A 16,595-nucleotide genomic window follows, 5' to 3' on the forward strand; every position below is an offset into this window, starting at 1 on the left:
TTTACAAATTTAAACGATGATATTAAGAATGCGTGAGTTAAGATGAGATGAAAAAGCAGAGCAAGCCTGCGATTGTTTGCAATTTGTTTCAGCGTGACGGCGATGACCGCGCCGATGATCAATTAAATCTCATTGAGACAATCGTTCTCGCGTGCCGGCAAATCTTGGCCGAATGACACGCAAATTCTACGTCATCTTCGGTCGATCATACGCCCCGAAATGGCGATACTTACTGGGGTCGAAAAAGACAATGGCTTTCAAACAAGCGAATTCCGTGTCGTCGATTTGCACTTCGTTCAAAGGCTTCACCAGCTCGTCCATTACCCTGATGCCGACCTTGCTGATGTCCAGGTCCTGATTGCGGCCCTCTGTGGACAAAGATATGACTGATAACCACGGTTAAACTGTTCCTATCGGCTTCTGTTACCAATCGACTGAGCCCGGATACAGTGTGAAGTATTAAAAGCATGGAGGACCAATAACCAAGTCGAATCCCGTTTGCAGTCATGCTACTGCGATTGCGACGTGAAGGCCGGACTCAGTCTACTAGCTACTCCCCAATATGCGATCATGCAATTCTTATAACGAGATTATCGGTTCTCTACTAATTAACATAACGTGGAGAAACTTCTGTTTCTGCATAGACGTCAGTCGGTGACGCGCATCGATTTAAAACCGAACTCTCGTTACGTACTTAATATTCGTAGAGTAGTTCATCACGAAATAGCCAAATTAATAAAGGAGACACAGTGTTAGTCAAGTTTTTAATGAACTTGCATGCAGTGTTATTTACTCACCCACTTCCCTAACAATTATGTCAGACCTACAAGCAAAACGTCTAATAAAATATATTTATAGAAACGTTGTACCGAATTTAGTAAGAGAACATTCGGTTCGCGATTTTCGTTGCAATCTTATCTGTCGATGACATCGAGAGATGAAGTAATACGATGTAATCTTTATTGCGCCGGTAATACTTTCAGCTGTTTCATTCGACCCTATCTATCAGAAAAATATTTTGACGCGATAATCGCCGATAAGGATAAAGAGTAATTGTTTTTTCGCTTCCTCAGAATTTGACGTTCATTCAAACAGAATGTAAGAATAAGGAAGACTAAACATTCGGTCGTCCTTCGATTCTTCTTTGAAATTAGTTCATCTAAGCCTAATCGCTTGCTGGGTCTGAAAACAATTTATCGTGTCATTGAATGCGACAGAAACGTTCAAGGTGATCGAGATAAATCCTTATTCTTGAATTCTGCTCAAGATAATGAATATTATTATTGCTGTTGCTATGTTATACTCTACTATAATTACTGTTATAAATCTTTACAATATTACTGTCATAACTTGGCTATTATTATGACTATTACTTTTACTGCAACTTTTATCTTATTTAATCCTAAAACATGTGTCAAAAGATGCAGTGTTAGATGAATATTAGTCTCAGTGCTAACAATGTCGGTTAGTATTTAAACGATTCGAAAACTATCCAATGCCTCGATAACGGATTTAATTAATACACAAAGAACGATGAAAGTCACAGAGATATTAATATCCGTTATCAAGGAATTAATCGGAACAAACAGACGTTAAACCAGCACCTAAATATTGAATGAAGTTCAGAATAGCGTACCAGGACAGTTCTTAGTGATGATGCAGTTGTTACCCAGAAGAAGAACGTCCTTCAGTTGCATGCTGCGCCTGGCGACACCCAGGAGAAGGTGTTCTCCAGCGTGTGCCCTTAGGAGGGCGACCTGATCGTCCAGAGTTAACTCGCTGAACGCGGGTATGTACTTAGCCCATTCGACAAGGATCAGAAGCTGCTGTTTCATGCTGTCGCAGACGTCGTTTATGTTGGCGATCTGCTTGGTGCTCAGGTCGATATCGTTACCCGGACTGCCTAGCTGTTGAAACAGAAAACGGAATTAGCCAACGTATTTACGGCTATTAAATAATTATGTTGAGGATATAGGATAGGAGGATAGGACATTAGGACTTTTGAGATAGCTTCTGTGATTTAGGAACTGTATTCAAATTTCACTGGTTAAGAAATTATACCATTTCAAAGGCATTAATTTTATGAACTGGAGATAGTTATAGTAAGAATTAACGTACTGCTTGCGTATGCTCGAATTTAAATATTTTTGACTTCGTTTAAGGTAGAAAATTACAATTCATTCCCCAAGAAAATGACCGGATGTCTGTCCGGCTTGGCATTTACATTAAGAACCTTGGTATTATTCTCAGGGTCCTCATTAATTCTTCGTCTCATAATTATTGCTGCCATTAAATTCGCTTCATTAAACGAATACACAAAGCGAACCATAAATTTGCATACCTAAGTTTGAAAAATTCTATGTATGTCTTGTATAATTTCTAAATGTCTACCCCTATCCCTATGCTTTTATATCTTTTATATCTCTATGATTTCAGATTTCCAGATTTCAACATCTGCAACTCAGTTTGGGTCTCAGAATTCCTCTTGTTCTTCAACAAAATGAATTTAAACTGACCTCGAGAGCGGCGCCAACTTGCCTGCTGAGCATTTCAGCCTGCAAAAGGGAAACAACCGAGAGTCCGCTTCCGTTGTTCGTCTGCTCCTCGTAGCTCGGCCTTCTACAACTTATCCGGTCCCTTTCGTTCTGTACGGCTGCGTAAAAATCGAAAGCAGAAGAAAGATCATTATACAGTAATGTTTTCGTCGCGATGACTTATAGGTTGATTCACTTTCGTTATTCTCTCTTTTATTTCAATTCTTATGCGCTGCAGTTGCTAAGTTTGCATTGAATCACCGATTAATCGCCGGGGAAACAATATGAAGATCCTCACCTTCCTTCTTCATGCCGGCTTTGAAGCATTTTCTTAATCTGCAGTACCTGCACTGGTTTCTTTTGTCTTTGTCCACTACGCAGTTTCTACTAAATCTGTAACAGAATATTTGTGGTTGAATAGGTTTCTTTTTTAGTTTATTGAGGAAGTGTGGAATAAAATTGTTAGGGTTATAAGTAGTAGTAAGGGATGTGTCTATAATACATAGATTTTAGAATACAAGTCGAGTATGTGGATGTGGAGTACACTAGTCTAGAGATGTAGACTACCTGAGAATATTAAGGTTTCTATCCATAAACATCTAGAGATGGTTCTAAGAATATAGACTTAAAGAAAGACCTAGGTATAAGCATTTGGAGATGTAATGTAGGGATGTGCCTATAATAGACCCCTTTAGGATACAAGTCTAGTATGTGGACGTGGAGTACACTAGTCTAGAGATGTAGACTACCTGAGAGTATTAAGGTTTCTACCCATAAACATCTAGAGATGGGTCTAAGAATATAGACTTAAAGAAAGACCTAAGTATAAGCATGTGGAGATGCAATGTAGGGATGTGCCTATAATAGACACCTTTAGGATACAAGTCCAGTATGTGGATGTGGAGTACACTAGTCTAGAGATGTAGACTACCTGAGAATATTAAGATTTCTACTCATGAACATCTAGAGATGGGTCTAGGAATATAGATTTAAAGAAAGACCTAGGTATAAGCATGTGGAGATGTAATGTAGGAATGTGTCTATAATAGACACCTTTAGGATACAAGCCCAGTATGTGGATGTGGAGTACACTAGTCTAGAGACTTAGAATACCTGAGAATATTAAGATTTCTACCCATGAACATCTAGAGATGGTTCTAAGAATATAGACTTAAAGAAAGACTTAGGTATAAGCATGTGAAGATGTGGATTTGGACATACAAGCTTCTATGGAACAATAGAACTAAGGATATAGGAAATCAAACCAACCTGCAAGTATAAAGATGGTTTTTCCTGACCGACCGTCGAAAGAAACCCTTGCATCCATCACAGGAAGCGGCGCCATAGTGTTTTCCAGTGGCGCGGTCTCCACAAATGGCGCAGTGTTGGGAGAGCACGCCACCCACACCCGATCCTGGCAGACCGAGGACCGAACCCCCAGCTGCGCCTGCACCCATGCTCAGATCGGCATCTATAACAGGAAGAATATAATTTACTTAGTTTCGTATGAGAGATTTTATTGGAGTGGACATTTTGTTCGAGTGGACTTTTAGGTTTAGGAGTCGTGTCTTGAGGTGATACGGCAACTCTTTGCACTCGAAAGGCTGCATTCTACTTAGTACAATAGTAGATATTTTTTGTAGATATTGTAGGTATTTTTTACTTAAATCTATAATGTTATGAGTATAATGTAGACAATAGTAATAATTAATATTAGGAAGATAACTTCAGAAGAATTTATTGAACTTATCAGCTAAAAAGTTTCAAGACTTGGTCTACCAACAACAGATATACCTTCAATTGCAAACTTCTCTTAAATTTCCTTTAAACTACCCTTAAATTTCTCCATCTCTCCCAGATTTCTCCCAGTAAAATTTCATTTAATCTAAAAATTCGGTAGAAACTCAAGAGCATAACAAATTAAGAACCTTCTAATACAATTTGGTGTAGGTATTTTTTACTTAAATCTATAATGTTATGAGTATAACGTAGACAATAGTAATAATTAATATTAGGAAGATAACTTCAGAAGAATTTATTGAACTTATCAGCTAAAAAGTTTCAAGACTTGGTCTGCCAACAACAGATATACCTTCAATTGCAAACTTCTCTTAAATTTCCTTTAAACATCCCTTAAATTTCTCCATCTCTCCCAAATCTCTCCCAGTAAAATTTCATTTAATCTAAAAATTCGCTAAAAACTCAAGAGTATAACAAATTAAAAACCTCCTAATTACAAATAGATATCGAGCAGATTTATTCGCCGATATATATCAACGTCAATCCGATACGTATCTCCCAAAACGAGAGCGAAAAATGAGTTTTATCTGTTCCCCTGGAAATTTCGGATAATCGTATGTTTTAACAAGAATCATCCTCAGTTGAGATAAAGCTACGTTCAATATTAATTCAGTTTGATCTCGGCAATAAACATACTATGAAACTAACAGGATAAACGGGACACTATCCGAAATCTCGTTTCGAGAACAAGAATCATTTCCTTATCGCTCAGAGACGTATAAATAATGATATTTCAGAGATAAAGAACAGCGATACGTCGATCTCTTTCCTAGCGTGTTTTCTTTACGAAACTTCTGCTGGTAATAAGCCTACTGATAAATGAGCTCTTTATCAATCACGCACACCAGCACGCGCATCGTAGTCTTTGTTGTCTTCTCGGACATTTTCCTGAACAAATATAATTTAAAACCGTCGAATTTTCACGTCCTCAATTAGGTAATTCTTACGAAAGCGTTATTCTTCGTACGCGTTTTCGTGTTGGAAATTATCGGGAAATTGACGTTTTGAGATACGATCGTTCTGAGTTATCGTCATTTGCATTTTGCATATTTTTGCATAATGGCGAGGTAAGGAGACATTTATTGAATGCTGCAGTTTCAAGTACAATTTGTGAGCCTACCATCGGTCGTATCTTGTCATAATTTCGAGTCTCATAACTCCGAATCTAATTACGATATTTTTTAAAATTGCTAACTAAACAACGCTCAGCCTCGCGATTTGCAAATTTCAGAAATTCAAATTTATCCAAACAAATTCTCATCCTGAACGTTTGCAAAGCAGCGTTTAAAGACGCGTAAACACTTCAGCACGAATTTGTCTGAAAATACCGATAGCATCATAAAATTCTTCACTCTTTTTATCTTCGGCATTATTTACGACATTCTGACCGTTTCGATCGTTTTATAGCACGGCTTTTCGAGTTTGTTCTCCCAAATATTACATAACGTTTCTCAAATTACGAGTCTCTGGAAATTGCAGAAAGTTTCAGTTTTATTGTTACTAACTGAAAATTACTTTAACAAACAATTCAAATGTACGATATACCATTTAAATTTAAATGTATACATTTATGCAAATGCTTCCGTATTTACGGAGGTATTGAAAAGCTTTTTGGAATAAATATTAATTCCCTGAACATTTATGAAACGTCACAAAAATACGTCGCGTTTGGTCAAAAAATTTTCACGACTTTAAGCTTTCTTCTATCGTGAAAATTTTTCAGTAATGTTACAGCTTATGTTCACAGACTAACTGAGTTTATAAAACGTCACGTTTGGTTAGAAATTTTTCACGATTTTATGATTTCTTCTATCGTGAAACATTTTCAAAAATGTCACAGCTTAACAAAATATATTTTTATAAAAAAAAATTGAGATAGAAAAAGGAATGTGTGTACAGATTTACAATGTTCGTGTTTCAGAAATTCCAGTAATGTATGCAGTTTAGCAACGAGTTAATAATATTTTATTCAAATAGCTGCAACTACAATATGTATCTTAAGAATTATGCACGTTCGCCGTGCATACATAAAAAAAAGGTCGTAAGTAATAAATGTAAGTTGAATTTAAATTAATTCCAGATGCGAAATAATTTAAACACGATTACTTGCTGTTTCTTTGACATCGCATATCTAAAAGTGCATGTAACTCAGTTTACGAGGAAGACAGTTTTACAATTATATTTTGTTGATGGTAATAGGTAAATAATTTTCTATTCTAAGTGGAAGTTCGAGTTATGCAGGGCCGCGGGTGCGCTTCGGAGTGTTCGGTAGACTTCGTGCGTCTTCGCGGAGCTTCGTGCGCTGTGATGACGGTGCTATCGTAATTCGGAAGTTTAGAAATTTGGAAAGTTGAGGATTGGGGGATTTGGAAATTCCAGAAGTAGGGATTTGGAGATTTAATGATTGAGAGATTTGGAAATTCCAGAAGTTGGGAATTTGATAATTTGGAAATTTCAGAAATGGACGATTGACAGATTTTAGTCTTCGTGCGTCTTCGTGGATGTTCGTGGATCTTCGTGAATTATAATGGTGGAGCTGCTACTGTAATTCGGAAGTTTAGAAATTTGGAAATTTGAGGATTGGAGGATTAAGAGATTTGGAAATTTCAGAAGTAGAGATTTAGAGATTTGATAATTTGAAGATTTGACGATTGAAAGATTTGGGAATTCCAGGAGTTGATAATTCGATAAATTGTAAATTTCAGAATTTGACGATTGACAGATTCCAGTCTTCGCGGATCTTCGCGTACCTTCGCGCGCTATGATGGCGATGCTATCGTAATTTGGAAATTTAGAAATTTGGAAATTTGAGGATTGGGAGATTTGGAAATTCCAGAAGTAGGGATTTGGAGATTTGATAATCTGAAGATTTGACGATTGAGAGATTTGGAAATTCCAGGAGTTGATAATTTGGTAAATTGCAAATTTTAGAATTTGACGATTGACAGATTCCACTCTTCGCGCGTCTTCGCACATCTTCGCGGACCTTCGTGCGCTATGATGACGGAGCTATCGTAATTTGGAAGTTTAGAAATGTGGAAATTTGAGGATTGAGAGATTTGGAAATTCCAGAAGTAGAGATTTGGAGATTTGATAATTTGAAGCTCTGACGATTGAAAGATTTGGAAATTCCAGGAGTTGATAATTTGGTAAATTGTAAATTTTAGAATTTGACGATTGACAGATTCCACTCTTCGCGCGTCTTCGCACATCTTCGCGGACCTTCGTGCGTTACAATGGCGGATCTGCTCCCACAATTCGAAAGTTCAAAAATTGTTGAAATTAAATATTTATAAACTTGAAAACTTGAAAATTCCACAATTAAAAAATACAGAAATTACAAAAATTTAGTATCTGCAAATTCGGTAATTCATAAATGTGAAAATTTGAAAATCCAAGAACACAAAAATAAAAAGACTTCTACAGCTTTAAACTTGCAAAAATTGGAAACTTGAAAGTTGAAATAAATGCATAATGCCACACACGCTGGACCACCTATCTTTTGTACGAAGTAAAAGGTGAACAGCTGACTTAATGTTATTTCGCTACATCGAAACTACGTGTTATTTCAACACCGTTTCGCCTATTTTTACGAAGATGTGCGATTTCTAAACGACTATCGCGAACAGTGTTCGGAATAAAGCAAAAATAAAGTGGATAAATATTTGAACGGCTGGTTCTGTTTCGAGAGATCATCGATACTTACCACTTGAAACAACAGAGTGGATACAGTTTGATCCGAAGTTTACATATTTCGGATTTTCAAGATTTTTTGCGACTATTAGATATTTTCCGAGATGTAACTTTCTTACTCCGTACAAAGTTTGCTTTGATTTCAATATTATTGTTTATTGAAGGATAGTGCAGAAATATAGTTTCTACGAGGTGAAAACATCGAGTTAGGTCAACAATCGGGTCAAGTATGTAAAATACTCGAGGGCATCGAGATAAATTCGAATGTTTCTGATAAACTACTTGCAAAATGTCTATTGACTACGAAACAACTGATAATGCGGAATGTTTATTAATATCGTTGGCCGATTTAATTGCAAATTTCTGTTCCGCTCATTTTTTATTCTTGCTTCGTTTAATTAAGTGGACGTCGATTTACCATCTCTATCATTAATAACGGATACGAAGTGCGTTTATTTTGAGGAGTACATATAACAAAAGGCGACACTAGACAAGGAAACCTAGAGAGAGGACAAATGCCCAAATCAAAAGAATGATGCGCATGTGCACAGTGTAGAAGTATGGCGGTCGAAAAGAATAGTTCAAACCCGCATATTCACCAGTAATTTATTTGTAATAAATATTTTGTCACATCTCTGTAACACATTCATCCGTAATTTCTTGTGATATATAGTTTTTCATTTTCTTACAAGTTATTCGTAATAATCATTTCCGTAATACATATTCTTCAAATATATTTTGTAGAGCAATCATTTTGGTATATTCTTTTCTTTTCAACTTTTCAACGCCGTAAAATTGATAAAATACCTCGAAAGACAATATTAGTAATATACAGAAAATTTATTACAAATATATTCCAAATTATTGGAGATTGACATGAAAGTAGATTTGCTCGATTTAAATTTCCCGCTCGTTTGTAGAAGCAATTTAAAGGGACAGTTTTGGAGAGATTATAGAGTGTCGCCTCTAGTTTACTGCAAATCTGCAAATGTTGTTATTTACCAAGTATTTAGTCGAGCACAGGGAGGAGCTCGTGGCAAAAACGTTTCGTAATGCGTGCAAGATAGGAAAAAGAATGCCTATTGAACGTCTGGGAAAATGTTATAGCGATAAAGTTGAATAAATGTCACGTTTTAAATTATTTCAAGGCCTGTCAACTTTTTTTTTTCCTCCTTTTTTTCACTGCGTACCGTCGGTATATCTGTCGTTGATTACGCATAATTATCGATATTACTCGATCGAATATCGGCAGTCCACAATAGAGGCATTTTTTTTCTTCTCTTTCGTTTTTCGAATAATTGAATCATTCGAATAATGAATCGGCGAAGGTCTCTTTAGGAATAACGAGGTCATTAATCATTTACCGCGATATCGCGGTTGTTTTGTCTTTCTTTCAGATTTTTTACCGTGACTTCTTCGTGTATTGCGTGTCTAATATTTCAGGTGATAAAAATCGTTGCATTAATAAAATCTTAATCAAATAATAACGAAGAGAGGAAATAGGATAGTAAGAACTTAGGAATAATTTTAAGGAGGTCATAGGGGATTTTATGAAGGCTTCAGAGAAACAGGGAGGTATACTATAGGTACTAGGTACACTAGGGAAATTTTGGAAATATCTTCTGAACCTTAATGGAAGTTTGTTGCAACCCTAGGGAAATCTTAGAGAGTTTTTGAGGATCTTGGAAAATTTTAGAGGTACTCTAGGGTGGTCTTAGGGAAATTTGAGAGAGTTTCTGTGAACCTTAGGAAATTTTAGAAGAACTCTAGGGTGGTCCTAGGAAAATTTTAGAGAGTTTCTATGGACCTTGGGAAATTTTAGAAGAACTCTAGGGTGGTCCTAGGGAAATTTGAGAGAGTTTCTGTGAACCTTGAGAAATTCTAGAGAAACTCTAGGGTGGTCCTAGGGAAATTTGAGAGAATTTCTGTGGACCTTGGGAAATTCTAGAGAAACCCTAGATTGGTTCCAGGGAAATTTTAGAGTTTCTATGGATCCTGAGAAATTCTAGAGAAATCGTAGAGTGGTCCTAGGGAAATTTTAGAGAATTTTTGTGGACCTTGAGAAATTCTAGAGAAACCCTAGAGTGGTCCTAGGGAAATTTTAGAGAGTTTCTGTGGACCTTGGAAATTTCTAGAGAAACCCTAGAGTGGTCCTAGGGAAATTTGAGAGTTTCTATAGAAATTCCTTGGGAAATTCTAGAAGAACCCTAGAGTGGTCCTAGGGAAATTTTAGAGAGTTTCTGTGGACCTTGGAAAATTCTAGAGGAACCCTAGAGTGGTCCTAGGGAAATTTGGGAGCTTCTGTGGACCTTGGAAATTTCTAGAGAAACCCTAGAGTGGTCCTAGGGAAATTTTAGAAAGTTTCTGTGGACCTTGAGAAATTCTAGAGTGGTCCTAGGGAAATTTTAGAGAGTTTCTGTGAACCTTGAGAAATTCTAGAGAAACCCTAGGTAGTCCTAGAGAAATTTTAGAGAGTTTCAGTAGATCTTACAAAATAGTATAGAACCCCTAAGGTGGTCCTAGGGGAATTTTAAAGAGTTTCTATGGATCTTCGAAAATCCTAGAGAAACCTTGAAGCTATCCTAGGGAAATTCCCAAGAAATTTTGTGAAGAAAGAAAATCTTGAAATTCCAATAAGGTCCTAGTAACATGAGAATACACTAACCAGGACAATAAATATTACAACTAAAAATTGTCAAATAAAAAAAATACCCTTAAAACAAAGTAAAATTTATTACTCAGTATTTCACCAAAATTTGCAGGACATCACAAGAATAAAATGCAACATGATCCATATACACAAACGTCCACAAATCGAATACGCAAAGTCGTCATCGACGCGTGCGATTATGCAAAATGTAATATTGATTTTATTTAGCGACGTACACCGAAGTAAAATGAACGTGACCTGCCTTAACCGAAGCCAAAGTCTAGTTCCTGACCCTATTTGCTGGTATCTTTTAACGAGCCGTCTTCGATGATGCGTCTCGATACGCAGCGAGTCGATAGTTTCGTCGAATCGACACTTCCGTTCGTTCACTAATAAATACAAAAATAAAACCTTTCGAACTTTCTCTGTTAAGGGAATTTTTATCGGACTACGCAAATATCGACTATAGACGTTAAGGCTGTCTTCTCATGAGAGAATTCGCCGGGCTATTTTGCTGACGCGCGATGACAAGCAGAACTGACCCTCGTGACGTAATCATTGCGATTCACTAGCTACCTCCTCCGTTCTCGTATAATGCGTTTACACTGACGGACAAATGTGTTCGTTAAAAAAGAATATGTCGTTAAATACGGCATCTAGTATTACTATACTTTTCGTGATTAAATTTGTTACGGAAACTAAATTAATAAGGTTCTCAAACTTTACGATCATTCGGAGTTAACCGGTTTCATGGGCCTTCACGATATCTAAAATTACTGGTACTAGGATTTCAGGGCTTGAAACATCTTTTGAAAATCTTATGGAGCTCTTACAGTCGCTTGGAACCTCTAGGCACTTTCTAGAATCGAACACTCTCTACTCAAGGTTTTCTTACGATTTCTCGAGGATCTTGTAATTGTGGAATCTCCAAATCTTTCTAGTTGGATTATTGTGGAACATTGGAACCTTAGAATTCCCTAAGATGTTCCAGAATTCTAAGCACCCTTAATCTGAACACTGAGTCCAAACCCTAAGTCCAAATTCTGAGTCTAAACCCTAAGACCAAACCCTGAGTCCAGATGTCCCAAAAGTCTAATCACTTTGAACCTGAACCTAAACACTTTTAATCAGAATTCTGAGTCCAAACCCTGAGTTCAAACCCTAAGTCCAAACTCTGAGTCCAAACCCTAAGTTCAGATGTCCTAAAAATCTGATTACTCTGAACCTGAATCCTAAGTCTAAACCCTAACTCCAAACCCTGAGTCCAGATGTTCCAAAAGTCTAATCATTCTGAATCCTAAGTCCAAACCCCAAGTCCAAACCTTGAGTCCAAACCCTAAGTCCAGATGTTCTAAAAATCTGATCACTCTGAACCTGAACCCTAAGTCTAAACCCTAACTCCAAACCCTGAGTCCAGATGTCCCAAAAGTCTAATCATTCTAAACCCTAAGTCCAAACCCTAAGTCCAAACCTTAAGTCCAAACTCTAAGTCCAGATGTCCTAAAAATCTGATCACTCTGAACCTGAACCCTAAGTCTAAACCCTAACTCCAAACCCTGAGTCCAGATGTCCCAAAAGTCTAATCATTCTGAACCCTAAGTCCAAACCCTAAGTCTTTGAATCTCCCTCCAGAATCTCCCCAACTATTCCTTCCCTATTTACCCAAACTAATGCCTACAATTAAATTATAATTCCAATTATAACCCTCGACGTTCAACCAACATTCACATAAAGTTTAATATCAGAAGTTCAGCAAATCGACTCCCTTTTCGCGTCACCACATTTTTCCTACTCTCCTTCCTTTTTGTACACAACTTGATTTTGCGACCACAATTTAGATTTGCAGTTACAGGAACAAAACGGCAATATCGATGCTAAGCATCTCCCATCGAAGAGATCAAGGCTCTGGGTCACTAGTCAATCATTCTTGTTTCTTTTTCTCTCCACGTTTTTTTTTTTCATTACCTTTGAATACGTCGTTACAACACCGCTCGCTCGGTGTCAAGGCGTTGCTCAATAATTCTCATCGAGAGTTACGAAAAAAAGGAGACTGCCACGTGTTTTTGCACCAGGGACACCATTATTTATCGCGCTGTTCTAATTTCTTTTCTGTAACATCATCTATATTCATCGATGTAACCCCTTATGCGCTAATCACTTGCGTCGTCAATTAATTTTTTGTGAGATCTGCGTGGCTTTTGCAACGGTGTCGTGAACTCTGCAACCCCCTTCGTAAATGAGCATCGGGTTCTTCGACGGGTTCTCATAAGTGATGTGACTATGCGCTGAAGAGGCATACTGATAGAATGGCTTCGTAAAATATATTTATTTACTTTTCAACATCACTTTAAAATCTTAGAATACAAAATGTTTAAATTCCCTTTAGAACCTAACCTTGACTCGATAGAAGGATCCTTAAGGTAGCAACCTTCGGGTCTGACACGAATCCAACGCAAACCCGCTTCAGAAATATTTACACGCGTGTGACACTAGACAAATTTTACGTAACACTCGAGCCTGTATAAAGGCTAAAATTAGTCGTGTGGATTCGAAGTTGATCGAGCGCAATGAACAACTACAACGCGTACTACACCGTGTTTTCTTCCAGTGAATTGCGTTACCAATTAAGTGACGGATCGTTATACGAATTCGGTCGAATTCTTTGAGAGACTGAGTGAGCTTGTGGTACAAACTGGAACTAAATCAGCTTCCAATATCCCTTAGATAATTTCATGTTATTTAATAGACATAGACGATAAGTTGATAAAAAGAATACTCGAGGAGAACTTCACATCATGCTCATATATTAATTTTATAATTAAAATGTAATACTTGTAAAATTTTTCATATGTGTCGATAAAAGAGAGAAGCTGTGAGAAATGTGAATCAGTGATGAAGGATCTTGGATTTTGTGTATTGAAAAATTGTCAGTCGCAGTGTTATGCTTGTATATTAATTTTATAACTAAAATATAATTCTTGTAGAATTTTTTACATGCGTTGTAAAAAGAGAGAAGCTGTGGAAAATGTGAATCAGTGACGAAGGACCTTGAATTTCGTGTTTGAAAAATTGTCAGTCACTATATCATACTTGTATATTAATTTTATAATAAAAGTGCAATACTTATAGTACTTAAAATGTAACACTTAATAATTACAATATAATACTTATAAAATTTTTCAAATGCGTCCTAAAAAAATCTATAAAAAACCCTGAAATGACCTTCACTCCCTTGGAATAATTTTATGGTTGTATTTTTTTGTGAATCCGCAAAAATGTAATTAGGGATGACAGAGAGAGAGAATGGTGCTCGAGCGCCAACAAAGAAGCGTTTAACGGACAATTAAAATTAATCTTGAATCGACGGGAAAACACAGATGGAACGGCTTCACGACTCGCGCGCGTGGAAAACTTTCCACGTTTCTTGCGAACCAAGAAGTCGACGACGCCTTTTATCTCGGACTTGTAAAGATCTCTTTCGCGACGAACAAAAAACGTAACTTTTTTTTGTCTTTCGTTATTTTTCCTTTCCTCGGTTAGCTAAGCTTCATTTTCATAATTACTTTCATGGGTTGCTTCTTTCTTATTTTAGCGCGAGGATGCGCTTGGGCGCGAAATTTGAATTTCGAAAGGAAATCACGGTGTACCTTGTACTTGTCAGAATCACTACAATATTGGAACAGATATATATACTAACACTGTTCTAGTTTAAACTAATTTTACCAGTGTTTTATTTTACTATATAATTCGCTATATAATTTATATATTTAACGCTTTAATAATTTTTTAGATAGCCACGTCACAGCAGTCTAATTATTGCCACAATGTTAAAACAACTAAAGAGAATTAAAATGTTAAGTACATTTTGTACATTTTCCGGTGATCCTTGATTATACAGATTATTAGAATTGAAACAAAAACTGAAATGCAGTGAAAATACGGGTCTCACGTTTCAACTGTAGTGCGTCACGAGTGCGTCGCGATATTGCAAGGGGTTCTAATATACAACTGTTCTATCTGACACTACTATTTCACTGTACTCTTCCACTATTCCTCGACAAAAAATTTCATCTACCTTTTCTTGAGCAACCTCACAAATTTGACTGCAACCCCTTGTATGACTTATGACGTGCGTCAGAACTGATTATAATATTAAAACAGAAAGAGTTAAAATGTTATGTGAAGTATCTATAAATATGCAAATAATTGGACTTGCAAATTGAAGTATAATAAATTGATCCTGAACGAGTGCGTCACGAGTGCGTCGCTCGTGAAAATAGTGCAAGGGGTTGAAAACTCAAATATGTTCCAATGACGTATTGTTCTATGTTATGTGAAATATTTATGACCATGCAAATACTTGCAAATTGAAGTATAATAAATTGATCCTGAACGAGTGCGTCACGAGTGCGTCGCTCGTGAAAACAGTGCAAGGGGTTGAAAACACAAATATGTTCCAGTGACGTATTGTTCTATGTTATGTGAAATATCTATGACCATGCAAAGCCTTGCAAATTGAAGTATAATAAATTGATCCTGAACGAGTGAGTCACTCGTAAAAAATCGCAAGGGGTTGAAAACAAATATGTTCCAGTATCGTTCCATATTACGTAAAATATCTATAACCATGCAAATTGTACTTAAACTCAAAGAATAAAAATTCGTGAAATCGATCGAAGAGCAAAATTGCGCGAGGGATTAAAATCGATTGGTTTGAACGAATCGATACGACGTCTCGTTCTTGAGAAGGCTGCGAACGCTGGTCTAGCAATTTTTCCGCGAAGAATCGTGACCGTGGGCCAAAGTAATTATTTGCACGCTAAGCGACGTGTGTTTGCTCTGGGACATCTTTGAGCGTGACATTCTTGCTGGACATTCAATGACGACTGCATGACGGATCGAAACCGCGTTCCTTGATGAAAAATCCTTCCCGTTTAAAAAAAGCGTGGAACAAAAAGATTTCGAGTAACGATCACCTGACGTCGGTTACAAAAAATTAGCGCGCTTCGTTTGAATATTAACAAGTGTTGTAAAAAATATTTCAAATGCAAATTTTATAGCACAATAAACACCGGGATAAAATAGATCGTAAAATATAGTGAAAAAGATGTTTTAAAATTGAAATTAAGAGTGTCGAATGCTCGTGCAATTTGTAATTGGTTCAGAAAAAAAAGAACAAAGATAACATTTGCGAGGAAAAAGATACTGGAATTCAGAAATAGCCGAGGACGTTTTATAATTATTTGAAAATATTTGTTGTTCGAGAAGCATTTTGAAATCGTTATCGGAGACAAATCGATAAGACTGAAAGACAATTCTTGTTAATTAGAATAATCGAAATAAAATTTTTAACCTATTGCATAATGGAACGTCAACTTTTTCATGGAAACGGAAACATATTACACCGTTCGTTGTTTTAGAAAGTATAAATAACTGCAACCGGTAAGAGTAAAAAGAAACAGAAAATAGTAGTCTATTGAATACTGGTTAATTTATTATATAACCATCTGTTCCGACATCGAACACTTAATATTTCCAAGTTAAATGAGGTTTCCCTACTTTCATTTTCGGCCTACGAAATATTCTCTATTCTTTCGTTCCACCTATTAACATTCCACGTTCTCGAAACTATGCTGAACAATTAACGCACACGCATTAAATAAATGTAGACGCTTTTAGAACGGGCAATTTTAAAATATTATTTTGTCTCATATTAAATTTACCATCTCTGTATTTTAGCGAATACTTCTTTCTCTTACATCATCGAATAACAGTGCAGTTGTCAACGTAACAGTTTTCTGATTGGCAGAAAAAAATATATTTCAATGGTAGACATTCTTAATAATAAGGTAACCTAACCTTTGTAATTTCAATAGTAAATAGTTTCGCAGATAATAATTTTAGTAATGTCCCAACTA

At 36.5% G+C, this 16,595-nt stretch overlaps 1 protein-coding gene across 4 annotated transcripts in view; it reads right to left on the minus strand.

Annotated features, from left to right (window-relative positions):
* The window catches only part of Hnf4 (Hepatocyte nuclear factor 4), a 37,256-nt gene that overhangs the window by 3,807 nt on the left and 16,854 nt on the right, over positions 1-16,595 (minus strand). For 3 of the 4 annotated variants that reach the window (XM_012295059.2, XM_012295061.2, XM_012295063.2), the window contains 5 exons: positions 3,804-4,005; positions 2,833-2,927; positions 2,517-2,653; positions 1,637-1,907; positions 234-386 (listed from right to left, as the gene is read on the minus strand). In XM_012295059.2, the coding sequence (XP_012150449.1) occupies positions 234-386; positions 1,637-1,907; positions 2,517-2,653; positions 2,833-2,927; positions 3,804-4,005 (858 nt within the window). The remainder of the gene's footprint in view (positions 1-233; positions 387-1,636; positions 1,908-2,516; positions 2,654-2,832; positions 2,928-3,803; positions 4,006-16,595) is intronic. The other variant, XM_012295060.2, reaches the window with a different exon arrangement.

The sequence above is a fragment of the Megachile rotundata genome, chromosome 16 (genome assembly GCF_050947335.1).
Source record: "Megachile rotundata isolate GNS110a chromosome 16, iyMegRotu1, whole genome shotgun sequence".
Lineage (NCBI taxonomy): Eukaryota > Metazoa > Arthropoda > Insecta > Hymenoptera > Megachilidae > Megachile > Megachile rotundata.